This window comes from Eupeodes corollae, chromosome 3 (assembly GCF_945859685.1).
Source record: "Eupeodes corollae chromosome 3, idEupCoro1.1, whole genome shotgun sequence".
NCBI classification, from domain to species: Eukaryota; Metazoa; Arthropoda; class Insecta; order Diptera; family Syrphidae; genus Eupeodes; species Eupeodes corollae.
In genome coordinates, this window is record NC_079149.1 from 126,758,001 (window position 1) to 126,785,367 (window position 27,367).

A 27,367-nucleotide genomic window follows, 5' to 3' on the forward strand; every position below is an offset into this window, starting at 1 on the left:
GTTTGAGTTCAGTTGTAATAGAATTTATTAATTTACCTCCAACTCATGACCATGTACGCCAAGACTTAGAAGATCATAGTCGATGCGATTACACGCCAACATAATTGTATAGAGTGGAAAACATTTGACGCGGGAATTAAACCATGAGGTCTCCTCGTCAAGCAGACTATTGATTCGAACCTCGGAATTTTCATCATCATGGAGAGTTACCTGCAATAAAAAGCAAGAAATATTATTTAAATATGTTTAATGAAATTTAATATAATACAATTTAGCTAAGTTATGATCACAAAAGTGTAGGTTCTCAAGCAAAATATATTGTATTCGAAAGTATTTTTTAAACTTAATGATTCAGAGTTTTATTCTTTTTAATTGTAAGCTTTTAATGTTTTTTAATCTGCTATCTATTTTTCTTTCAATCGCCTTGCATAACCAAAATAAAAACTATAGGCTTATTGCTAGATTTTCTGTGTTCCTGAACTCTTTGGTTCTATTATATTTGAGAATCACTATGATTTTAAGTCAATTATCACTTTTAATGAGCAGTCTTACAAAAGGACTTTCTTCTGTAACTTATCTAATGAAACGAACAGAAAATTCATTTAAAATAAAAAAAAAATAATAATGGATTGTATTGTTAGTGACTTCAGTAAGACATATGACAAACTTTTGATTTCCAAATTAAGGAAGCTGGGGAAGAATAGCTTCGGTAATCTTATTTACTTTACCTCTGTACTGTTCACTGGTTGCAAACCAAATTAGTTAAAAGATATGAAGATTCAGAATCTCAGAAGGTATTCAATTAGGTCCTATTCTTTTAATTTTAATTATAAACGATTAACCGTGCATGTTAAAGCACTCTAAGAGGATCGCTTGCGAATGACACGTTACCATCTCCTAAACCTTTTGCGATACTATTCATTGTGAATAATAGCAATGTGATCTTAACTTGTTTGTAACTGTCTGGTTCTTAACTTAATAAATCTAAGACAATTATCTTAACTTAGTACCCGTAGCGTGATGGTTAGTGCGTAGGACTGTTTAGAGGTCGTGGGTTGAATCCCTGCCTGTGCCAGGGTATTGCCTTTTGCGAGAAATTCTCAAATCCGGCAATAATAATTATTGTCATGAAAAGCGCTTTCTCAAATAAGAAGTTCGGATTTGGCTTACAACTTGCACTCTAACAACATTATTCGCACACAGGATTGATTGAGAGTCTCGGTCCTTTATGGATTGGTGCACCAATTAATTTTTTTTGTATTTTTAGGCTTTACGAAAAAACTTTATATGAAGTGTTTTAATTATTTTTTTAAGGGTGCATCTCTGTCTGCTTAAGTGAGTCAATTAGTGACAAAATCAAATTTATGAAAACAATTTCCTAAAAAAGCAGCTTTTTAAGCATTTGATAAACCAATTTCAGAATACGCTTTTCAGATTTGGACTCCCAATTAGCCCTGTCAAACATCCAGGTTATAACTGATGTAAACGAAGTTTTGTCTTCATTGTTAAATTAATAAATGGAAAAATTGACATTTTGCACATGTCGGGTCATGTAAGCATTAATTTTTTCCAAAGAAGATTTTGACCGAATTTATACGATACTATCGTTTTAAATTTCAAGAATTCTCGACTTTAAATATTATTTTAATGACCTCATGACTATAACTTCAAAAATTATCTCCGTAATGATTATGGCCGGGAAAACCATTAAGTACTAGATTTCTGAACTTTAGTTATAAAGGTATTGCAAAATTATTCATGATTTTTACTACAAACATATTCAACTAAGGTTATCTCAATACTAAATTTTTTTAAGTTGGAAATACTCGTAAATCAGACAATTTTTAACCGATGTTATGAGATAAACAATGGGTGTTTATTTTAGAGACATAGAACTTAAACTTGGCAACACTATTTTAACTGGGTTCCTATTTTGTCGGCTATCAAATGACTTATTTTTAATTTGATTTGGAATTACAACATGAATAGATTGAAACGCGCGGAACAGCGCTTCCAATTTGTTCAATTTTTTTTTTGAAAATCATGGGCTTGTTCAAAATTCTTGCATAAGTGAATTTGGATGAGTGGATACGTCAATAAAAAAAACTGCCATATTTGGAGTTAAGATTATCTTCAATAACTGACTGCTTGGTGTACTTTATGGGTTAGTGGACTAATTTGTATGTACTTCTTTAAGAAACTATATGCTGGCCAGAACGTTACAGTCAATGTAGACCGGTTTAGAGCTTCATTACCGACTTTTCGTTCCTCAATTAAACTAACATGTTGTGCCGAAGCTGTGGTTTCAACAAATCGGAGCGGCGCAACATCCAAAACAGTTTGTGTCACAATGGATTTTGGCAATCGCACAATTTCTCGTAACAGCCCCATAAAATGGCCTTTAAAATATACGGCCCCAAATATTGGAAACATTCATACAAAATTAGACATCCAGCCAGCCGAGGCGGTCATTTTTCAACAGTTATACTTAAATTGTTATATCAGAAGAAAAATTAATTTGATGTCAATTTAAAAAAAATATTCTCGTTTAATTAAATTTTAAAGTAAGCAAAAAATAAAACAAATACAAAAATTGGGTGGTGCAACAGTCCGTAGTTGAACCAGCGCCTAGTGACTTACAACTCTCAGGGATGGAGGAGTTTGTGTGCCGAATCTGAACGGCTAATTTATGAAAGCACTTTTAAATGACAAGAATTACTCTTGGAGAATATGTCAATTCCTCGCAAGAGTCAGTAACCGTGAAAAAAACTTTAGGTGGCACGGATCGAACCCAAGACTTCTGATATGACTGTCCAACGCACCAACCATCATGCCCACGGATATTACTTTAAAGAAAGCCACAAAACTTAAAAATACTTTCTGAAATAAGGTTTCACTTCCAAAACGTTTCCGTTTCCAATCTCAAAAATGCAATAACACATTTCGTGTTTGACTAATTTCAAGTTGACATAGTGTTTGCCTTTATTCTTTCTAAATTTCAACTTCTTTTTTCTTCGAGAATATCTCAAGAGGACACTTCTAGTTTTATATTGTTGATTGTTTGACCAATTCTTTGAACTTGTTTTTTTGATTGTGTGAAAATAGGCTCTTTTGGTCTGCATTCCCAAACCATAAAGACCAAAAGAGCCTATTTTCAACGCAATCAACTTGTCATATTGTTTCCATTAAAGAAAAAGATATCGCTTAAGAAGGACTCAATCAAAAGAAGCCAATTGTGGGAAAATTTGATTGGCATAATTGGCGATTCATCTTACAACTTATAGAAATCTAATTTTCTGCCACTTTCATTTGCCCATAATTGTATAAAATAAAATAACATATTCCTGACACTTGACTTACATCGTACAAATTTCATACAAAATAATCACGTAATTGGGTGTTAAACGTGTGCATCTAAAACTTAAACTCAAACTCAAAACTATGGGGATCTACTTTTCTTGAATAAGAGTGTACTCTTATGGTATGGTAGTTCATTCAGGAGGGACCTGAATACCCATTTCAATGCATGTTTAACAACTCAACTATGCCAAGTACAGTTGTTTTGTTTTTACAACATAATAACCTTACTCGGATGCCCAAACCGTAACAACTGCTTTCTTCACAATACCTGACGAGTACAACAGTCTAACTGGCATTGACCGACCATATACCGATCATGTACCGACTATATACCGACAATATTACCGACCATATACCATTATACCGCCGCCGTATAAAGGAAAAATGGTGCAATTTTTTCAAATTCAATTGAAATTTTATAAAAAATAATTTACATATTTTTCTTATTTTGTTTGTTTCTTTGGAAACTTACCTCCTTTGGATGCTGATTGGGGGAAACACACGCATGAACCACCTGCATTTTGGCTCGATGAACATTCTGCTTCCGCAGCGTGAAATACCTTCGCGGTTCTGGTTCAACAATCACCCCCGCCCAATTGAGGGTCTCCGCTAACCATGGGGCTGTCATAAGATTGCCCGCTTGACCGGTTAGCGATTGTATAGCTGCACCATTTAGCTTGCCGCCAACTAGATCGGCCACATAGTGAGCCATCTCAGGCGTCAGTTCGTGCTGGTTGGTGAAGTTCAAATGCTCCGCTGGTGCGTTTTTAAGGAAATGCATTGGATACTTTTTCATGTGAATCTCACGTAGGAATGCTATGAGTGTTGGATCATCTTGTGCTACACCGAAGAAATCTAAATCTCTGGACATGTTCAAGCGGAATTGTTGATGTCGGATTTCTGAAAGTTAAAAGAATACAGATATTATAATAATAATCATTTATAGGAACACTGAGAAAATAAGGAGTAAGTAAATTTCTTTCGCGCCGTCGTAAGAAAATCTCTCACACTATTTTTTGGATCTTTTCTAGGTTTTGTTTGAAAGTCATTCAAGATTTCCCGAACTGAGTGTTTTTTTGTGTGTGTTAGGATGGTTGTGCAGTCATTAAGGTGGTGTTGAAGTTGTAAAACGCAAACAAAGGTTGAACTTAATTGAGCAAAATGTTGTTCTTTATCTTAATGACCCAGAGCAAACGATAAGAAAAATAAAAAACACAAAAACTAGACGAATGGAAATGTGTAAGTTTATTCAAGACACCATGAACAATGGCCGAAATGAGTTTTTGAACAAGGCGAAAAAGACAATGGACAAAGACGCAGGGCAGGCGGACGGCTGGGGTGTTCCTGGCGCTGCTGCTGATGGGTGGTGACAGCTGATGTGTTTAAACTGATAGTATAGGCTTGGTATGTACTTATAGTACTTGTTAAAAAAATTGTATTTAGCAATTAGACAATTGAAACAATTTATTCCCAGTCATTGTTTGTTCATTTCCAGTAATAATAATATAAGACAATGAGAGAGGTTAGTCACTTGAGCGTTTAAAAACTGTACAAAGTTCAAATTGTTGTATTTGTTTTTCATCGGTCGTTGTAGTACAATAAAAAACTTTTGAATGCGTTGTTCAAGAATGTTTTGTTTATATTGTTTGAGGAATTAATGTGGTTTTAGATGATACAGTTTTGACTTTATTGTTTATGTCATGAGAGAAAAATATGACAATATCTTTTCGAACAAAAAAATTAAATAGATCAAGTCACTGTACAATCTTACTAAAATTAGAGAGATGCGGACATCTATCTTGCATAAAATCGATTTTAGAACTCTATTTCTAAAATTATTAATGTTCTGTCTGGAGTTCCACAAGGTAGACTTATTGGACCACACCTTTTTTTAGTTTTCATTTATCAAAATGCAATCTTAATTATTTAAAACTCCTTAAATGGGTATAACAACAAAAATGTGGTAGTCATTTTCGAAGGAATAATAAAGTTACCATGGCGCATGCAAAAAATACTTTTTTTTGTACTCTTTTTTACTTACGAATATCTAAACATAAACAATATAACTTTGAAATTACAAGACAAACAATTTGGTAATTTTATTTCAATATATGTAATATTGGTAAACTCGAAAGTTGTACTTTTAAGAGTTTCTCTGTACGTTTTCATATCGCCTGAGTTTGCAATAGCAGTACAAATTGTTGGAACTTTTTGAAAACCACAGTTTAAGACACACTTAAGTCCATTCTTATATACCACACAAATCTATAAACATATTTCTTAACTCTATAAAACCAAAGGCATTTCATTAAAAAATATTCAAAAGTGGTATAAAAGGATTTAAGGATTCAACTCGTGGTTTTTCTGACAATTAGACGGCTTATATTTTAAAACAAAAAAATGGAGAACTTAATTTGTTTGCTAAGTTTTAATCTACTTTTTCTTCTTTAAGAATTTATAATTTTTAACAAAAACGAAATTTTTGCTGGAAAGTTCATAGGAATTGAAAAATAGTTCTTGTGGTAAAATTTGCAAAAAGATTATTTTATTTTTGCTGTTTTCACTTCAAAGCTTTAATTCGCTGTTACAATATCTTCTCGTGTTATTGATTATAAAAGTGAAAATAGATAGATAATTTTCTATACGAGCCTTGATGTTGAAATTGAAAAAAAAAACACAGCAGCTCGAAACCAGTTTTGAAACGATGCCTTTGGAATAAATGATCGTACAGACCTCAATTATACGAGACTTAAAATTTTGAGAAGAGCCTTAAAGTCGGATTTTTAAGTTGAGTAAAAAAACTGGAAAATAAAACTAGCAACAGCACTATTCAGAAAATATGTACGATGCAGCTTTTTAAGGATTCGATTCAAAATGTAGATACTTTAAGTTACAACACAAATGTTGATGTTTTGTATACCTTGATTTTTTTGACCATCGTTTATAAAAAAAAGCATAAGAGAAGATCCACATTTTATAAAATAATTAAGGTTTCTTCCAATTAACGGAGTTGAAGTTGTTGTTAAAAATAAAGCCAATTAATGTACATCAAAAGACCTACTTAAAATACTTTCTTCAATTTAATCTTGGAATAAAAGCACCAAGAAAATTTTACTAAACAAATAAAATTTGTCTGTTCTTAAGCGCTGAAAAATACAAATTCAAAATGCGTACAATTATGACCCAAGTAAACTTTTTAAAACACCATTCATATTTACAAAATTATTCTTTCATTTGTATAAAACATTTAGCCTTAAACTTCATGAGATAAATTGTCATCCGAAAAATACACTAGTTTTTAAGTATTTTTTTTTTGAATTGAAAAAAAAAAACACCAACAAAATTGTATACAAAATGTCGTGTATACCAACACTTTTCGAGAAAGGCATTTGATAGAGTAAATCACTCTATTTAAATAATGAAATTAAAACATTCTAAGACTTTGAAATATTTGCATTGACAAAGTTCGCTCAAAACCAATTTTGGTTTTATCTGGTGTGCACCAAGGTAACTATCTTGGACCCCTACTTTTCCTTATTTTTATAAAAGATTAATTTAGTATTTTCCCTAATTTCAGCCAACTTTTTGCCAGTAGAGTTTTTTAAGAACTGATCCATAGAATTCTTTTTCATATTGACAGAGGAGTTCAACAGGATTTTTGAGAACGCGGACGTCCCTGAAAGCTTCAAGAGGTCAATAATATACCCCTTACACAAAATAGGGTCTTATGGAAAATTATAGGGGCATCTCCTTCTTCAATTCTTCCGTAAAGCTTTTTAGAACTCTAATTTTTTTAATAGGCTCACACATTGGACCGAAGAAAAGAAAATTCTTAATCCATTTCAAGCAGGATTTAGAAAGAGCTATTTGACTATAGACCAAGTATTCAGTTTGATAAACATTGCAGAGGACTTCAAAAGAAGGAAACAAAAACTTTACGCCTTTTTTGTGGATTTTCGGGCTGCGTTTGATTCCATCGCCCGTGAAGCACTTTTTTATAAGCTTCGATTATCAAGTTAAATCGTTAATCTTGTCAGAGCGATGTATGAAAATAATGTGGCCTACGTATGGGATGGAGAGTATAATAAGAAGGCCTGCAGCGTATGGTGAACAGACTGGAGACATACTGTGAAAATTGGAATCTGTCAGTTAATTTACAGAAGTCTAAAATTGTGATATTTCGGGGCTAAACAGGGAGAATAAAGATCTTTTTGGCCCAAAACTTTATTTTGTTAAGCATATTGAATTTTGTGTTTCCAAAGCAAATTCAATGATCGGTTTTACCAAAAACGCAATAGCATAGACCCCAAGACCCTATTGAAATTTTTCGTACTTTTCGATGAGGTTATCTCTTAAAATGAAACCAATTTTTAAAACGTAACACTAGATTGGAACTTAGGCACCAAATATTGCGAAAAGTACGTTAATACTTATCTATAAGTAAATTTTTTCCAAATGTGTTTTCTAAATTGACGATGGTCTACTTTCATTAACTTAAAGGCGCTTTTTATGTTTTTTTTTCTAAATATGTTATCATGCATTTAATGTACTCTTTATTATAAGGGGACAAGTTTTACATAAACTTACCCCATTTTTTTATTTTTATGTGAAACATTTAGTTTTATTATACCGAAAATGCATAAAAGACTTTTATGTTCTTTCAAACCATTCTAAGAAAAAGTAAGTATCTTTAATTTAAGGCTATAATTTAATTTAGACTGAAAATTATGAGTTTCAACTACTTTCAGTTTTAACCTACTCTTAACTTTCCATAACTGTGAAACCGAAGTTTATACATAAACTTAATTTTGATGGAAGTTGCCAAAATCAAGCCTTCATTTGCATATAGTAATTTCAGCTTCCTAATTCTTATTAATCTCATCATCATTGTTTTTCTCTTCTTATAAAATCAATGGATTACAGATCCAACTGTATATCGGTCTAATTCCAATAATGAGATGAACTAATTATAGAAACTACTACACTCTCCAATTACTATCTCTTTACTTGACTTAAATACCTTTGGATTTGGATATATCTTTAGAAAGTCTTTTAGTGACGCGGTCGGTCATCAATTAAACCAGACATCGAATCGATTAGGTTAGGAATGGTCAAAAGCCCTTTGAGTACTTCCGCAAATTCTTTCAGTACGCTGTGCTTCTATCGAAGTCAGAAGTCTTCTTCTTCTTTATATGTATTTCTATGCCTTTGGATAACTTTCGTTGCGCCAATAGAGAAGCAAAAGTGATGTCAGACCAAGTGAAGAGAAAAATAAAAGGTGTTTGTACCTAACCTACAACAGTAGGAAGGTGGGTGCAAAAAAAAAAACAACGTTGGACAGTGCATTGATCAGAGAGACTACGCCAAAGAGTCATTAGCCCCTCACAATCGCATTAGCCTAAATCTGCCACACACATGTCAGTCGTCATGTTATATTATAGGAGGATAGGTTTGTTGACGGTATATAGTGTTGATGGCTAGGCTCTCTATAGGCGATAGTCGATAGGCAATAGGCGATAGAGAAGATAGATGAAAGCCTTGAAATATAGACGCTATAAAAAGAAAAAAGTTGACAGTAAGATAGATATTGTGTATATAGAGTTATTTCAAACCATTTTTGTCTTCTATTTCTATATGTCCGTCATTTCGTTTCATTTTTAACGACATTGAACGCACTCATAGAAGTTAGTAAACTCTCATGAAAAAAAACAGGGTTGACACTTTATTTGAATAAAAAGAAGTAAAAAAATGATTTTTTACAAGACTTTTGACGAATTGTGTGCAAAAAGATTTTATTCTTTAATTTGCACACATGAAATAGACTTGTTTAAAGACAGTGCAAGATGACATGAAGCTTTTCAAATTATAAAAATCAAAATAAAATAGAAAATAGATAAAATTCCACATTCTTGATGTATGGCTAAAAATGAATCTTCCAAATTGAGTGCCAGGACAATTCTGGAAGTTTGGGTGTCTCTAGAACTGTTTGATAAATGGATGCTCTAATAAATTCTGATATTTTTAAGCTTTAAGAGCCTTGCACATGAGAGCGAACAACGAATGAACGAATGGACGAAAAAACGTGATTTTGCAATTTTCAAAAAGTCAATTTCTAACAAAAACACATTTAAATTATAAGAAACCAATTGACACTAAAGTTAGGATAATAGAATTTGCATTTTTTTCTCTAAAACAAGACAATTTTGTAAAAACAATTTGGTAGTAACGAATTGCAGTGTGGTTGATATGAACTGTCAAACTCTATTCGCGTTCCACATACCATCCACACTGCAACGAATAAATTGTTCCCGCTCAACTTAACCTTAAAAATATACCACTCTTGTTTTGTTTGTTGAAAAGGGTACTTATAAATTGACAATTCGTCGCTGTCTGCGAATATGACATGTGAAAGAAAAGTCAAAATATGCGAACATCCACAGTAGGCAGTTCGTAGCTCATGTGCAAGATGATTTAGAATGAAAAAATGAATATATTGGGAACAGTTTTTCATCGTGAGATTTAAGTTAAGCTTTGAATGGTTTGTTGTAGTGAATACCAAGACTTTTCTAGAAATATATTTATATGAAACATACTTCTTTTAAGGTTCTTTTAATTCTAGCCACATGCTAACCTCTTTTTTTACATTTGAACACACCCCAACAAATGTTTGATAGTTAAATATTTGTAATTGTTGAAAAATATTTGCCACGAACGGTTATCCCTGCCTATGGCTACATATTGGCAGATTTGTCAGTTGACATATTATCTCAAATGTATGGGCTCACAGTTTTGTGTGGCAATATTACAAGAAACGTCATTGTCAGCCATAGCCATTCAGCTATTCCACATTCTCGAAGTACGACTTCTTTTAACTTAACAATACTTTCAAGAAATTGAGCTCAAATACATTACATTTAACGTTAATGCATTTGTGTAGTATTATCATTTCCGATGACAGATACTTGAATGAAACTTAAATCTCCAAAAAAGAACTCGTTGCTGTCAAATTTCCGCTACGAACGATATCTTACTAGTCCCGAATATTGATAGATCCAAAAATTTACAGTTGAAAAATTATCTCATATATCTAACAGTCGTATAAACTTACAATTTTATGTGACAATATGTCAGAAACGTCATAGTGTTTTGACGTTTAAATAGTCAGGGTTCCTTGTTTGAAACATCTGTCAATTTTAAACTGACATGATATATAAAAATTCTTCTCCTAAGATACTAAGTTCAACCAGCAAAGGACGAGCCTGGAACAGAATTTGCCAACCGTGTAAACGGAGCAATTTTTCTTTGGAAGATATCAATCTACTGTCAAGCTCATTGATAGCTACTATCAAACTATCGACTGATATGACAGTATTGTAATATATCTCTGCTGTCTGTGGTAGCTTAAGATTATTTCAATTTTTTGTAATTGTTTTTTTTTTTTTTAATTTAAAGAGTTTTAAGTTTGAGAAAAAAAATTGGGAAGTGTCAACTTTGTAAGCCATTCACACCAGCAGTCAACGCTTTTTAAACAATAATAAAGACATGACAAACATGTGCTATAACTTTTTGTTAGTTTTGGTCATGTTCCCATGTCTGTCTATCGTTTCCTTGATGTGAATTTTATAAAATAAAAATTTAAATCAATAAAAGCAAAATTATTTATAATCCCTGTCTCAAGACAAGATAGAGACAGACACAAACAGTGTCACTTTATTTATATGAAGACAACTTTAAAAAACCCAAAGACAAAAAGTGCGAGCGTTGACGATTATGATGATGACGATGATGATGATAATTACGATTACGATGATGGCGAAATTTATGCTGCACAAACACCGGATGTGATTCATAAGACTCTAAATCGTATAATTTAACTCTCTTGTCGCTGGATATTCGTCCGTGCGAGTAATAAAGGAAGGGGGGAAAATACACCATAAGTACGATAATAAGTGGTGCGACGACAACAACGACGACGTAATCGGCCACCCCCGCAAAAGTATAAAAACCAACAATAACAGCGCTGCTGGACGATTATTTCCACTACTGGCTGAGTGACTGACAAACTGTCAGCTCAATGATCTCGCCTAGGGTTTGAGACTTTTCAGAGACTCGAAGAGAGATATAGACGACCCGCATTTTCATTGATAATTTTTTGCAGCGGTGCTGTGGCGATTGACAACCAACTACGACGACGACCGTGATGAAAATCACGTTGACGACAACAATCGCTATCGTAGTGATGAAGATAAATTGCAACCCTCTCCTCGTAGCCTTCCGTCGGTCGGTCGTCCAGATCCGTCCGCTTGAGAACTGAGGAACTTTGAGACAAGCGAGGAGGTGCTGAAAATGAAAAGAAATCACTCTTCCAGCTTGACATGAATAAGAATTCTTTTTATTGTTGTTCTTGATATTTTATCGTCCTCGAAGAAGACGGCAAAACGACGAGTACGTCGAGTACTTGATGGAAATTCGTGTTTAATTATTTATAAGAACCATCAAGCAGCAACGGGGATGCATAGGTACAACCCCTAAAGTTTTAAAAGTAGGGTTTTGGTTTTATCGTCGTTGCGTCGAGTCGGTCGGTCCTTCTCAGTCAGTGGTGGTTGAATTCCTCACGTATATTGCATATTGATTAATTTATCGTTTGTTATTCAGGAAAACAATTAAGAATATTGGAGAAAAAAATAATAAAACAAGACCAAGGAGGAGTACGCAAGGAGTAACTCTGCTGCATGTTTTATTGGGGATATGACGTAGGTAAATGTAGGTCGAAGGGTAAAAATACAAAAATAATTCAAGAAATACAAGAACAGCAATTAAATGCTTAAATAGACCAGGGAATATGATGTTTTGTATGTGTGTTTTGTTTATAATTAAAGGGTACGTTATTTCGTCTACAACACGTGTACGTGATTGTTGTTAAATTATATTTCTTTTCTTTTCAAAAAATACTTCAATACGATAAAGGTATAGGTTTATAGGGTAAATAGTACTTTTTTATTGATGGTTTGAGAGGTATGAACTTTAGAAAACATATATACAAAAAACAGATATTTAATATGCAATATGCATGCGATTGACATATTTATAATTGTGTGTTTTGTAGCATTTGGCACTCTGTTTTTACGAAGCTTGAGAAGTCATCAATAAAGAAAGGAAATGTAAATATTTGATTTTGGACAGAAAAAAGCGTCACAATACCATAATCGAAGACTTCTTCTACTTTGCTACCCTTTTTGTTCATGTAATTTCCTGATAGGAATTGTGATTTTCTTCCAATTTCTAAAAACATTTTAACGCGTTTTCAACTGGTTTTTCAAGAGTTCATGGCTTTCAACTAGACCAAGATCTTTTAGTCACTTGCTCTCAGTCTCAAGGTGATATCAAACGATTGGAGTTTTTTTTGTCAAGCCTTCGATCATAGTTGTTATTAAACCAGCTTCTTTAAATATTCATTAATACTACCAATACTGAAATCGCATCAGAACCGTCGGAAAAATATGGGATTGGTAATTTTAGGGATTATCTCTTTTGTTATATCAACAAATGTGAACAATTATTAACAGTTCTAAAGTTCAACTCTTTTGCAGAATTGAACTTCAAAAACCGATGATTCTTGAAAAAGAATATACATTTTATAAATTGGGCGCATTTTTAATAACCTTTGAATAGGATTTGTGTGACAATTTGAAGTTCTAAGTCGTTTTACTCCACAATTTCAATGAACTGTATCAAGCTGTTTCTCTCCTAAATTCCTTCTTATTTCGAAAAAGCAGTAAAATTTGTTTGTACTTTAAAAATACGTAGTCCTTAAAAATGTTTAAGTTATGTCAGTTGATAATAACGTATGGGGTCTTTGAACACGTCGGACTTTTTCCAACAATATTAATTTGGTCTTACCCTAATTGCTCGTAATACCTTTCCTTTCCTTTAAATGTTCACAAGAGTTACTGAGACCAAATTCTATGACAATATTTTTAGTAGGTTTTTATTATGAAAATGTGAGGAATATTCTTCTATTGAGCAAAAGTTTTTGAATGTTATTTGTTATTCTTTTTAGTTTTTTAATCACAAAATCGGTTCAATAGAGTTGGATGACGATTGAAATTTTCTTGCAACTTTTTCAAGATATTTCATGAACTGCAAATTTCGTGAGCGACTGTAAACTTTGCATGTCTTAAGCAATACAAAATCGGGTTTGATGACAGAACATGGTTGATTGATTCATGTGATTCTTAGGGTATTAGTTTTAGAAGATCTCGAGTACTTTTCTTAGAAGAAAATCTATCGTTTTCTTAAAGATAAGCTTGAAAACCTTACATATATTTAATTATTGTTTTTTAACAGTTCACTAATGTATCACTTTTATTGCCAGTAGCTTTATACTCTAGTTTTTCCGAATTCGTATGACGAAGATATTGGATAACATTTAAAGAAATTGATGAGCTGAAATGGAATTTTGATTTGTCTTCTTCATTTCTTTTTGCAGAATTTCAGTTTTAGCTCTGACAGAACTGTTGAATCTCGTTCCTAAATTAGAGATCCCGGGTTGACGGAAAAACAATTCGTGACCGTACACCTAGTACAAATACCCTTGGGCAGCCCGTTTTTCAATCAAGAAAATCGGAAGTGGGAGGGGGGAAATTAATTAATTAGCCCTTTTCTTTAAGTTTTAAATCAGTTACCACTTCACTTAACCAATCTAAAATTTGTATATGTTTTCCGTCTAATATAAATATTTCTAACCTTTATCAATACTTTCTGAGAAGCCAGTGTTTCGCTTTTATTCTTTTGCTGGTAATGTTTGTGAAAAATCGCCCTATATAATATAATGGATACATTTTTTGGCAAATCTTCACATTTGGATTTTTGGTTAAAAGTTCGTACAATTTCAAAGTTCCTAGAAGAAACATAGAATAGCTTGGTGCATCATCATAAACTTAGAAAACAATTTATTTTCACTAAAAAATGTATCAATTGGTATAATTTTTTAAACATGCATTAAATATTTGAGATTTACTTAGCTTATGCATTTTGTACGATTTTTCTTATAATAAGTACAGTTCTTAGAAATTTGTTTCAACATTTCACTAGCAGGAAAAATATATTTTAGCTTTCTTGAGCAAAAAAAATTAGATCATTAACAAGAGTGTTTTAAAAGCATTTAGCGTTGAAGGATTTTCTGTCTATTTTGACCAGACTGAAATATTCATTCATAACAATAGTTTCAATTATCAATTGATAGTTATTAAAAATTAATACTTTGATGATTATGAAATTAAGCTCATAACTAAAGACATGCTTGTTTTTCACAACAGGCTCACATATTTTCAATGAAATCAAAACTCCTATCAATTAACTGCTTAAATTGTACACGTTGATATTTATCAGCTATCAATTTGTAAAACTAGCAAAGAGGATGATTATCAACGAAAAACTAAATAAAGAGTAAATTTTACAACCATTTTTATGTCAAAACTTTACACAAAATGTGGGAAATTAGATATTCTACAAAAATACAGACAAATAACAATTTTACATTATATAAAAGCCGAACAAATCTTATGAACTTTTATTTCAAAATATCGAAAAAAAACAAACTTTCTGAGTTTTTAGTAATCTTCGTTTTCCAAATTTGTTTTGATGTACCTCATTTTCTTTTCAAAAAAAAAATTCAAATTGCCTATTTTCAAATTCCTACTTTTTGTACTAGGTCTAGAAAATCAAAATTGCTTTTTAGGAAATCACAAGTAAATTCTTTGTAGATAACTTCTAGCACATCAATTATTATTGAAATGCATGTCATATCACAATGGAATAGATGATCGAAAACTCAAACGTGCGATAACTTTACTTCAGAAGCTTAAAACCTTATCATTTCTGTACCCCACATCAATTTCTATTTACCCTCTGGAATAAGTAAACCCTCTAAACTCTGGTAAGCATCAAGTAAGGTGGGTGATGAAACTTGTCCTTTCTGACCAATCCAAAACTAAACTACTTTATATTTCAATTTTCAAAGTTTGCAAAAAAAAAAGAAATTCCGGAAATCGATTGATTAAAAACAAATTCAATGGAAACATTTTACCAATCAGAACGACTGAAAACTGCATTTATTGAAAATTCAAATCAATTCTAACTCCGACATGACACCGTATACAGTTTTTTTTTTCTTCTATTGTTCAACACCATAAAGTTTCTATCGAAAAATCATTTATTCAATATCTATGATCGAAGCCAGAGAGAAGAGGGTAAACTTTTGAAATTGAAAAATTAAAATCAAACATTCACATTTACCCTCCTTCGTGTTCGTCCACGGATGATGGCTGTCCTAATGCTGAACAAATGGAATAACGACAGCTTCAACAAAATAGAGTTGGTAAGGATAACTTAATTTTCATTTCCTTTTTTCTGTGTTTCCTTGAGTTTAATCATTGAATTGACCCTCGATTATTTATCAAATCAATCAAAGGTCCTTCAGAAAAACTAACACAAAAAAACTATATATGGTGAATGATTCATCAAATTCCCACTCTATTTTCAAATCAACATTATTTTCCGAACCCACAGCTCATAGAGCCAAGTCATACACACAAGTCCACTTACTGAATCCTGAGGGGAGGAAGGAAGGAAATATAAAGTGCATTCAGCTAAGAATTGAGAATTTCTGGTATTTTTCTATTTCAATATAAAAAAGTTGTATATTTGTTTGATTGGTATTTTTTTTTAGTTGTTGTTTTCGAAATGAAATTAAATTCTGACCAAATCCTTGCTGCATTGCTGAATGTCACGTTCATCGTTATATCGGTATTGTCGTTTTCATATAAATACAAATAAAACTAAAATAAAAAATTCTAAGGACAAGTAAATTTCTTGGCTTAGGCATTCCAAACCCACCTTGACACTTTTGTTCTTTTGAAATATACGAAATCTTACGGCATATTAGAACTTCTCGTTCGGCTAGAAGCAGGCTTGCCAGGTTTTTATGAATTTATATAAAACAAATCATTTCAAAAGGTAAAGTTTTTTAAGAAACTAAGTTGTACTGAATCCTAACTTCGAATTACAATTCGCCTATGAAACCTGATTTTTCTTAATACGCCTCTTTAAAAGTGTTAAAAACAACCCAAAACGCTGTTTCCTAAGGCTAGGGTACGATTCAACATGTTTATTTAAGAATAAAACCTGTGTTTAAATCGATTCAATATATTTTTTTGTTTTCTAAACATTTAGATTTTGTCTGAGTCTTAATTTGATTCTATATGAATTTTTGAGAGACCTTAAAATTAATGGTTTCATGGTTTTTAATAATACGTTTTGGAGTACTGGTTTCAAATCCGCACTTTAACTTTAACTATCTGTTCAAATTAAAAAATAGACACTTTTAAAATTGTTTTGTACGTTTTCAAAAACCAATCTGGTTTGATAGACTTTTCAAAGCGTTTTATCTGTTTTGTCTGTTAAAAAACATTTAAGCATAAATGGCTTAGCGTTTTTTTTTAAATTTTAATAAGAAACGTGAAATTTAACAACTTGGAAAGATTTCTTAAAAATTTTATGAAATATTGAAACTGAATATTGAAGATTTGGAAAACCATCGCGATTTGTTTTTTTAACGAAAGAATAGCTTTTTGAAATTTTATTTAATCAAAAGCTGTGGAGAAAATTATAAGACAAGTCAAAGAAAATTTGATAATGAAACAATACAAGCAACGATTTTTGCATTTTTGAACGTTCCGTTTTTCCACTTTAAAAAAAAAAACTGTGTTTTATTTGATTTTGAGTTATAAAGGGTTTTTCAACAAGGACGTTAAAAAAGTAGAGCGACAGGGAAAGCAAACGACGCAATGTTTCTTGCCGTTGTTTTGACATTTCACTCAATAAGGTTTGACATTTCATGATGGAAAGCTATACTAGCCAACAATGAGTCGAAATTATAAAAATTTACTACCGAAATTCGGAGTCAGCGTTAAGAACGCTACGTCTAATTAATGACCGTCATAATCGTCCTAGAAGAACAACAATTGAGCGTCAAGTGGACAAATTTAAATCCAAAGGCACACTACAAAATGTTCCCGTGCCAGTAAAACAAAGAAGTACCCGTAGTGTTGAGAATATTGCTGCCGCTGAGGCTTCAGCTGCAGAATGCCCAAATGTGTCTCTCACACGTCTTTCTCCAGCGTTGGTCACTCTTTTGACCACCAAAAGAGTAATATTTTCGTTTCGTATTTTCGGCTAAGCAACAACTCAAAAATAATTCGGTTTATCAACGAAAAATTATCTTCAGCGATGAGGTTCATTTCATTTATGCTTGAAAACCGTCGAATATCGGGTTCAGCGACTGGACTTTTAAAAGCATGCCCATGGTAGCCATGCAAAAGAAATCGAGTTCCATAGATATTGGCTTCGAGCGTACTTTCACAGAAATAACAAATTTCATTAAAAAAAAAAAATTGTAGCGCCCTTATTTAAAAATCCAATACAACTAATTTCTGTTTGAAATATTGGGACGTTAGTATTCAGAATATTTTTTGACATAGCAATGAATTTCAATCCCCAAAACTGGGTCCAAAAATCGAACTCTGAATTCTAAATGACTCTAGGTTTTTTTTAAAGAAAAAGTTCTTTCTAAAATTCCATTAGTATTTGGGAAGGTTCGAGCGTTGGACTGTAATGCAAGAGGTCTTGGGTTCGATCCCTACCTGGCCACCTAAAAGTTTTTTTTTTCGCGGGAACTGTCTCTTGCGTAGAATTGACAAATCCTTCAAGATTTATTATTGTCATAAAAAGTGCTTTCTCAAATCAGCCATTCGCATTCGGCTAAAAACTGTAGGTCCCTTCCATTCCTGATAACAGTGCCCGAACGGAATTGGTTGAGAGTTGTAAGTCACTAGGCCTTAGACCTATTTATTTTTTGAGCTTAAATTCATATTTGAACTGAAGGCTTCGAATATATTTAGGATTGGCTGAAAGTTTTTATACCAGCATATTTTCTTGACACGATGGGAACTAATCTCAATCAGCAAAACAGTATTAAACAAATTGAACTCTGAATTCTAAATAACTCTTGTTTTTTTACGAAAAAGTTTAAGAGAAAGCCTCAAGATTCATGTGGTATCACAATGGACCATTAAACTGGCCTAAGTGCGTGCGTTTCCATCTTGGGCAGCCACTATAACTTAACCTAACCTAGGAAAAAACTCTTTTTAGAATTATATTCTATTTTCCTCGGAGAAGGTAAAAGCACAGGAACAAACTGAATAAACTAAAAATTGGAGTTCGCCATTGCATTTGATTTTTCTGAAAATCGGAGACAAAACTCTTCTGGTCTTGTCTCTCTCAACCCAGTTTACAACTTTGAGTTTATTCCACTTCCAACTTTTTTCACTTGAAGTGAATAAAAATGTTCGGAATCCGTTTAAGACAGTAACATGACATTTTCAAACAAAAATTCTTTAAATCGGTGCATTAGTTTTTGAGAACTTTTCAAAGTAAATAAAGGTTATACAAACCAGGTTAAGGAAAGGAATGTTAAAAATAAATCTTTAAAATCTATTAGCCCGTTTTTTCGAACATTTGAATTTTGTCGATGTTATTTTTAGTTTTTAATTTTTTTTTAACTTCTATACTTCTATACCATCGTTATGTCATCTTTGATATCTCGAGTTCGAAATGTTTTACAATCGCAAAAGAATTAAGATTACACAAAAATAAATTTTTCACCGAAATTTATGAAAAAAATATCGCGCAATCTGGCAATCCTCCCAAGAAGAGGAAGGAATAAAAGGGGAAGGAGTAAAAGGGGACGGAGTACAAGGAAAACTTCCACCACCATCATCGGATGGAATCGCATCATCGGTCTTTGTCAGCACATGTTCCAATGTTCTAAGTAGTAGGTATATTGCATATGCGGTGGGCGCGTGATTCTATGCCAAAACTAAATCGTGCCTTCCTGTTTGCAATAATATTCTACAACTCCACCTCCATCCGCCACCTTTTTCTAATGGAAAGAGTCAACTTCTCATATTCTACTCCTTCTTCTTGTACTAATCTACATGGAACAATGCAAAACACTCTGGACAAATAAAATTAAGCAAAACAAATAACAACGAACCATATGCGCCGGCGTTAATGAGTTCTTCCACTATGGACACGAACAATCTTAGGTGGCATAGGCAGGCATTAACCATTTTATTCGTCATAGCCCCAACTCCACCTCGCTCCATGATTGATCTAGTCAGTGTCGCTGGAATACAAATTAATCATCAATTCATCCATTTGAATTGTCTCCATGTCCATTCACCATTCAAGAACAACAGCAGCAGCAGTGGAAAAAACAACACCACTCTCTTCTGCTACTGTTCCTCCTCCTGCTGCTGCTTCTAGAGCTGCTGCTGCCTCTGTTGTTGATGTTGATTTTGATGGCTGAATGGATTTTGGAGACAGTATTGTAGTGGTTCGTTGGAGCAGCAATTAAATCAAGAAAATGCACGCGTTACCAAATTAGGAAGAGACAACGCGCACACATAAAACGGAACGGACAGAAGTGGTGTTCCATTAAAACAACCAACAAAACGGTGCGTAACCAGACTGTGACTCATTTGTCTCCATCAAGCCGTACGGTATCTATACAAAGCGAATTTTAAAATTCAAGCTAGCAAACTTCTTTGCTTGATTCCCCCCCCCCCCCCTCAATCTCTCCCCATCTTCTGTGTTTCAGTCAACCATTGGGTGACGGTGAGATGGTGATTGGGGATATCTTCTAGGGAGGTATAAAAGTTAAATCCAAATTTGAATGTGGATCCTTTTGTCTTTTGTTGTCTCTCACAACACCACCCTGGGATACAATATGCCCTGTCGAACCGTGGCCTGGTGTCTTGAAATAAAGAAGAGGCGACACGGCGGCATTTTTGCTCATTGTGAGTCAATAAAAATATAAAAATGTATTTCGTTCCAAACCTAAGACAAAAATCGTCTGACAATAAAAATTCCAATCACAAGAGTTGAATGTTTTTAATTGCATTGCGATGTGATCTAAGTTCCTTCTTCCTTTGTCATTGGATTTTTATCCAACCGAGAATCAAACCAGATTGTATGTTCGTTATGGGATGTGCTCTGATGGTGTGGAGGAAACACAAAGGATATCGCGTACATAAGATTATGGAAATGAGATGTTAATTCGGAGACAGTTCTTCCTCTGTTTTCAATTTGATGATATGTGGTGTTCTGTTCTGTCAAAGTTGAAGTTTCAAAGAAGCATAAGGCTTTGGTAAGTAATGAAATTGATGGTTCTTTATTAAACAAAGGATATATGTACGTAATTTAAAAAAATGTTCCTGATAACTAACATAAGCCTGACAAATGTTTTCTTCACTTGTTATTTATGGTAAATAAGAAGAAGAGGCTTTGGGAATGGGATTCTGAAGTCTTTTGGAATATTTATTTTCCCCTTAAAATCGAAATAATTTGACACATAAATTGAACTGTTGAGTTGAGAGGTTGAAACTAATAGTTGTAACCTTTATTTGACAGCTACTAGACATTTGGAGATATGTATGTTTTTAACACAGGCAACAAATTTGACAGATGAAGTATATTTTTTAAGTTTTAACATTTTGCACATTTGAAGCCTTGTGACAGTTCAAAAATTTAATCCAACTGTAAATTTAATGCGTTGTCTTTTCAAATTTATGGATAGTTAAAATTTCTATCTCTCTCTTTTTCATTTCTATCTCTATCTATTTTTATCCCTACATCAATCTCAAATTTCAATCTCAATGACAATTTCAATGTCAATCTCGATCTCAATCTCAATCTCAATCTCAATCTCAATCTCAATTTCAATCTCAATCTCAATCTCAATCTCAGTCTCAATCTCAGTCTCAGTCTCAGTCTCAGTCACAGTTTCAGTCTCAATCTCAATCTCAATTTTAATCTCAATCTCAATCTCAGTCTCAGTCTCAGTCTCAGTCTCAGTCCCAATCTCAATCTCAATCTCAATCTCAATCTTAATCTCAATCTCTATCTCAGCCTCAGCCTCAGCCTCAGTCTCAGTCACAGTCCCAATCTCAATCTCAATCTCAATCTCAATCTCAATCTCAATCTCAATCTCAATCTCAATCTCAATCTCAACCTCAGTCTCAATCTCAATCTCAATCTCAATCTAATTCTGAATCTCTACCTTAAAATTTAGACGACTTGTCAAAAAATTAGTCAGTCACTTACAATTTGAGTCTTTTTTAAAATTCTTAAAGCCTAAATAAAATAATCCAAACTTGAAGCGTTTCGTAAATCAAATCTGGACCCAAAAACTGTCACAAAAATGCATGCAAAAAGGAAAACTGTCATCTGTCAATTTTTTTCTTGAGGTCTTGTCAACACTTTTCTCTGCATATGGTTGTAAATTTAAAGCTTGCGTTGATTTTGGATATTCTATACTTTTGGCTCTTTCGCAGTATTTAAAATATTGTTTTAATGTCAGCTGTCAAATTATTATTTTTTTTTTTAAACTAATATAAAAATGGTGGCAATATATTGATTTTGAAATTAAAAATTACCATAGTTTTTCTTAAATTTTGAATTAATAAAAAGTGTGTCTAGTTGAAGACATTACACTTTTGACAGTTTGTTGTTTTTCAAAGTGTCACTTACAAGAAAAAATGTGTGTATGTTAAACCTTCAGAAGGTATTTATTGGTATATTAATAGTTTTTAAACGACTATTTTCGAAATAGAAAATAAACCAAACAATACAAAAAAATACTTCACCAACAGACTTCCTATAAAAACAACAACTTAATCAGAATTTGATTTAAGAGGAAAATATAATTCGACATTAAATATTAATGTCATATCATAAAATTCATAATACACACAGATTAACCGCGTTATAGTCTTGAAAACAAATTGAAACCAAAGAAAAAAACTCTGAATCGAGGCATTAAATGATTTCCATTTTCTTAACTAGAAAAAGATTTACTGCCGGTCGTAATAGGTCGAACATTCGTTATATATCATTCTATTTAGACGAACACACGATTCCGTTGACAGTCGACTAAATGAGATTTTTTTAGTCTCTTTTATTATTTTTGATCACTCAAATTTAGTTCCAATGAACGCCACTTTTATAAACTTTATTTTGATGTCAACATACTCGTAAATGTCTATAAATTGGCTCAGTTTTTTTGTTGTCTGTCATTTGGTGGTAAAATGTCATGTCTTATGATGAACTCATTTATATATGACATTTGATCTGTCAAACATTCATTATAATTTTAATGGATGGTTAAAATTTTTTGACACATATAAGGAAGGAGTGAAACTAACAACAAATTGTAATCGTGCCATAATGCTTATACATATGTCATGAATGTGCCATAAATCTAGCAAAAATTATATGTAAATGTCCAGAGCTGTCAAAAAATTTGTTTAAGTAGGATTTATAAAGGTAAACGAAAAACTAAATAGTATAAATGATGACGGAATCAATTAATCTATGGAACATGACTAGTTTTTTTTCGATATCGTGCTATAATAATTTTCATAAGAATACCTTTTATGGTTGAGAACTCTATATAACCTAAATAAATGGAACGTTGTTAACTAAAACTACCTAATAACACATTCTTTTTGATGGATGAATGAATAAAGAAAAGAAAAATTGGAAATCATGAACCTAGCATTTTGTACGAGATGTCCTCAATAGGTTTCTGAAGGAAAAAGGAAGGAAGCACAATGTTGGACATTTAAATCGAAGGCAAATGTTTACCATAATTTATTACAAATCGCTCAGAACTCAAAAGGTAGGTCATGAATAGCTTTCTAGCGTGTGAAAAACGTTGTAGGTGGATGTATAGCGATTATTTTTTAAATAATATACTACTTCAGTCGGTATACGAAAGGACATGAGGTTGGATATAAGTTGATTGGTGTTTGACCTGGTTTTATTGTTGTTCTTTAATGCAATGACTTTTTACCTTTTGAAGTTTCCACAACATTATTATGTACTATATATATTTTTTTATATAAAAAGGATATTTTATTGAGTGAACAATTGAGACAGAGTTGCCAATAGAAATTTGTTTGATTTTCTTTTAGAAATTTGACGTTTCCTACCACCGATTTTCTTGAACTCAAACAATCAAAATTTATCGTTCTGCAGAAGAACAGATTTTTGATGTTTAATGTCATTCATTGTGTCAACTTAAAGAATTTTGTTGGCGTATTATTTTGACATTTCATTAATGTCTGTTTTACTTTCTTGACTATTCTTAACCATCAAGTGCGAGCGAGATAAAATAACACTATTTTAAAGCGCTACATTTTGACGTCTTATCATTTTATCTCGCCCGCACTTAGGAATAGTCAAGAAAGTAAAACAGACATTTTCATTTTATTTAGAAATGGAAACTACATAAAATAATGAAATGTCAAAATAATACGCCGACAAAATTCTTTAAGTTGACTCAATGAATGACATTAAATATATAAAAGCCGAACCGTTTGTAAGACATTAACTAGATATAATTGAATTTAAAAAGACTTGGAACTCGTTTGGATGATTCGGTTTGAAATGTAAATGATTCACTTCGATGGTAGTGGCATTTAAACGTCAAAATTACATTATGCTCGTAAAATTGATATTCTGTATTTAGTTTTGACAGGTTTTACTATGATTTTTGTTGGAATTCTGGTTTTATTTCTTTAGATCATAAAACGATTTATGTTTCAAAATTGACAGCACAGTTTCTGACAGTGACACTTAGTTTGACAGTTGATAGATATTTTGTGCTTTGTGTATTCGTTCGTATTTCATATTTCTTACATCGGACCTAATTTATCCGAAACATTTAATATTGCAAAGTTTCTAACAATTGACCAGTGATGGCGCATTAAAAAAAAAACGTGTACTAATGCAGGAGAATATAATATTTTTTAGATTCAAGATCTATTTAGTATATTTTATATATGAAATACAAAAGACTAAATGTCACTTTTCAAAAACGTGTTAATAATTTAATGACATGGAAAATAATATAGAGTATCATTTTCAAGTTTATTACTGTCTCAAAATTATTAACACGTTTTTGAACAGTGACTTTTAGTTTGACAGTTGTTGACAGAAAATAATTTCGTTGTTCGTTGATTTGTTCATATTTTTAAGTAGTTGAATCACTTCAAATTCATCATCCCTTATTTTAAGAAAATTATATTAAATGTCAGCCAATTTTTGTATTGACAACACAGTTTCTGACGATGACATTTAGCTTGACAGTTGACAGATAATTTGTGTGCTCTCTATATTTGATTGTTTTTACGATTTTAAATGTATTTTGTGCACGTTTTATTTGATTTACATACAAAAATTATATAATGACAGTTTTAAGGTTGGTTTTAGTTGGTGTTGCCGTTGTTGAGACAAGATTACCAGAAGAAAGAAATCCGTTAAGCACGCTATTTCAATCTTCATTTAGGTTAATTTTTCAATTTGTTTGTGTTGTACAATAATGACATTTCGGCAAAAGCAATATTTATCAATAATGAATTGTGACAGGTTAACTTGACAGGTTAAATTTTAACATAGTGGCAACGCTATTCTAGACGTCATTTTATTGAAACTGAGAAAAAAACATAGTTTTTGAATCTTGAGTAGTATTTTTTGTTGTTGTTTGAATTATTGTTCAATATGTTGTTTTGAAGCAAAAACAAATTTGTCTCATCTTAAGTTAAGTAGACACATATGGACAACATGCGCTACTTTTTTCTGCTGTTTGTCACACATGGTGTCGTTTTGATTATTTTTCAAACCACTTTAAACTTTTTGAAACATGACCTTAGCCATTCATTTAATCTTTTTGGCGCACACCATGCATCGTTAAATTTTAAGTTGATACCTAACTTAGGAGGCTTTAGGCTAGAGAAGATAATCTGATCCTTCTTGTGAGAAATCTCGCGCGAAAAAAATCACACACAAGTAAAAAGATACTTTTTATAAATAATAATAAAAAGAAAACAAATTAAGATAAAATATCTTTTCTTCTTAAACTCACCTGTCGTATCCATATAGACGATTAATATACTAAATACCGTCGCGAAAGACAATATGCACAACGCTATCGGTAAAAGCTGGCGATACGGTGACGGTCCCAGTCGAGGATCATATTTCGTTAACTTCTTACATCCGGTTACATTGCCCGCAGCAGCAGCAGACGCAGCCACGGCCGCCGCTGCTGCTGCTGCGGCTGCACCCGCCGCTGTCATCTGACAGCACTGCGGTAGTCTTGTTGTTGTTGTTGTTGCTGCTGCTGCTGCTGATGTCGTTCCATGATGATGAGGATGCTGGTTCGCCGACGAAGAAGAAGTTGTCCCAAGATTATTATTCGAGGATATACTGTTCCCGCTAGTCGTGGTTGTTGTTGATGTCGCTGGTGTCGTATTAGTGTTGCCACTTGCACTCGAACACGAACAATTATGATGTAAATGATGCACGGGTGAACTAGAAGGTGTTGTCGTTGCACTGCTGCTAAAATTATTATTATTTGTTGCAGCAGTTCGATCAGGCAATGATGGTGCGGCTAATGTTGATGAATGTAATGTAAATGTTGATGAAGCTGGTGAATGTGATGTTGCTGTCAGTTTCGATTTCGACTTTGTTGGTGAATTCGATGGTGATGATGATGATGACGACGACGAAGATGAGGAGCACGAGGATGAAGATATTGATCTCGTGGAAAAATTTCCACCTCCTCCACTACCAACACCACCACCACCACCACCGCTACCACTAGAATGTGAGGTTTTTGAATGTTTTTTACTACTTCTACTACTACTGCTACTACTATTTAAATTATTATGATTATTAATGCTGCCACTTTGACTATGACTATTTTGGATAATGCTTGAAGCTAATGCAGGATGTGCTGAATATTCGGCCGTCATTATGTGTTTTGTTTGTTGTTTTAGTTGCTGTTGCTTAATATTTGGTTGAAGAATTATTTTATATCCTAAAGGGGCTTTCTTCTTCGTTTTATGCAGGAAGGCCACTTTTGAATTCGTTATTAAATAATATTTTTTTTTATTTTTTCTTTTAAAATTATTTTTATCAATAAGTCGTTTCCTTTATTTGAAAAGGATTTCTTTGAACATTAACGGTCTCATATTCTGATCCATTTCGATTTTGCATATTTGTGCCGGTGAATTTTCATAGCTGAAAGTAGAATAGAAGAAAAAGAGAAATTAGTAAAAAAATTCTTTAGAAGTATATTGTCAATATTATTGATGGATTTAGCCCCCTATTTTATGTTCTTCATGAACAAAAAGAAATAAACTGAAGAAAAAATAAATACTGAGGGTAACACTTTTTTAAGACAGATGTTTTAATATTTCTTTTTCCATTTTTATATTACAATTGCCACCAAGTTGTGTGCAACTTACAACCTTAATACCACTCACGTTTATTATTATTATTTCTAAAGCAAACAAAACAAGAATACAATAAATTGACGGACAGTACGACCTGCAATTGTTTTCAACGTATATTTATATTTCTTTTTTTTCTTTTTTTCATATTTGAAAAGAGAATAAAAGAACAAAAACACGCTATATCAAGTTGAATTTAAATTGCATTAAATATTTTACATTCAAGGATTGCACAAACAAACATACCTACCTACAGACATTCATTGGTAGGTAAAAATATAATCAATCTAATGGATTTGAAAATGTCAAAGGACGTTTAGTGGGGAGATAGAACTTTCGAATAATTGAGCGCATATCTATTGTTGGTAGTTTATAGGTATCTAATAATATTTGTTTATTGTTTTAAATTATAGTTTATAGTTAGGTTTTTGGTACTCAGACTTATAGAATGAATGATGTCTATGGGGAATTTATTAACATCATAAATGAATAACACATTTATTTTTGATAACGTACTAAAAAAAAGATGTTATTTTTATCTGTTATCATAAGTTTGTAATGCAAATAAAAATAAAATATTGTCATCCGAT

The 27,367-nt window shown here is 32.5% G+C and overlaps 1 protein-coding gene across 1 annotated transcript in view; it reads right to left on the bottom strand.

Moving 5' to 3' along the window:
• LOC129952832 (protein Star) overlaps positions 1 to 27,367 on the bottom strand; it is a 90,828-nt gene that overhangs the window by 6,861 nt on the left and 56,600 nt on the right. The window contains exons 2-4 of the mRNA XM_056065683.1: positions 25,409 to 26,565; positions 3,833 to 4,260; positions 37 to 210 (exon numbers count right to left, since the gene is read on the bottom strand). Coding sequence (XP_055921658.1) covers positions 37 to 210; positions 3,833 to 4,260; positions 25,409 to 26,297 — 1,491 coding nt within the window. The 5' untranslated portion in view covers positions 26,298 to 26,565. The remainder of the gene's footprint in view (positions 1 to 36; positions 211 to 3,832; positions 4,261 to 25,408; positions 26,566 to 27,367) is intronic.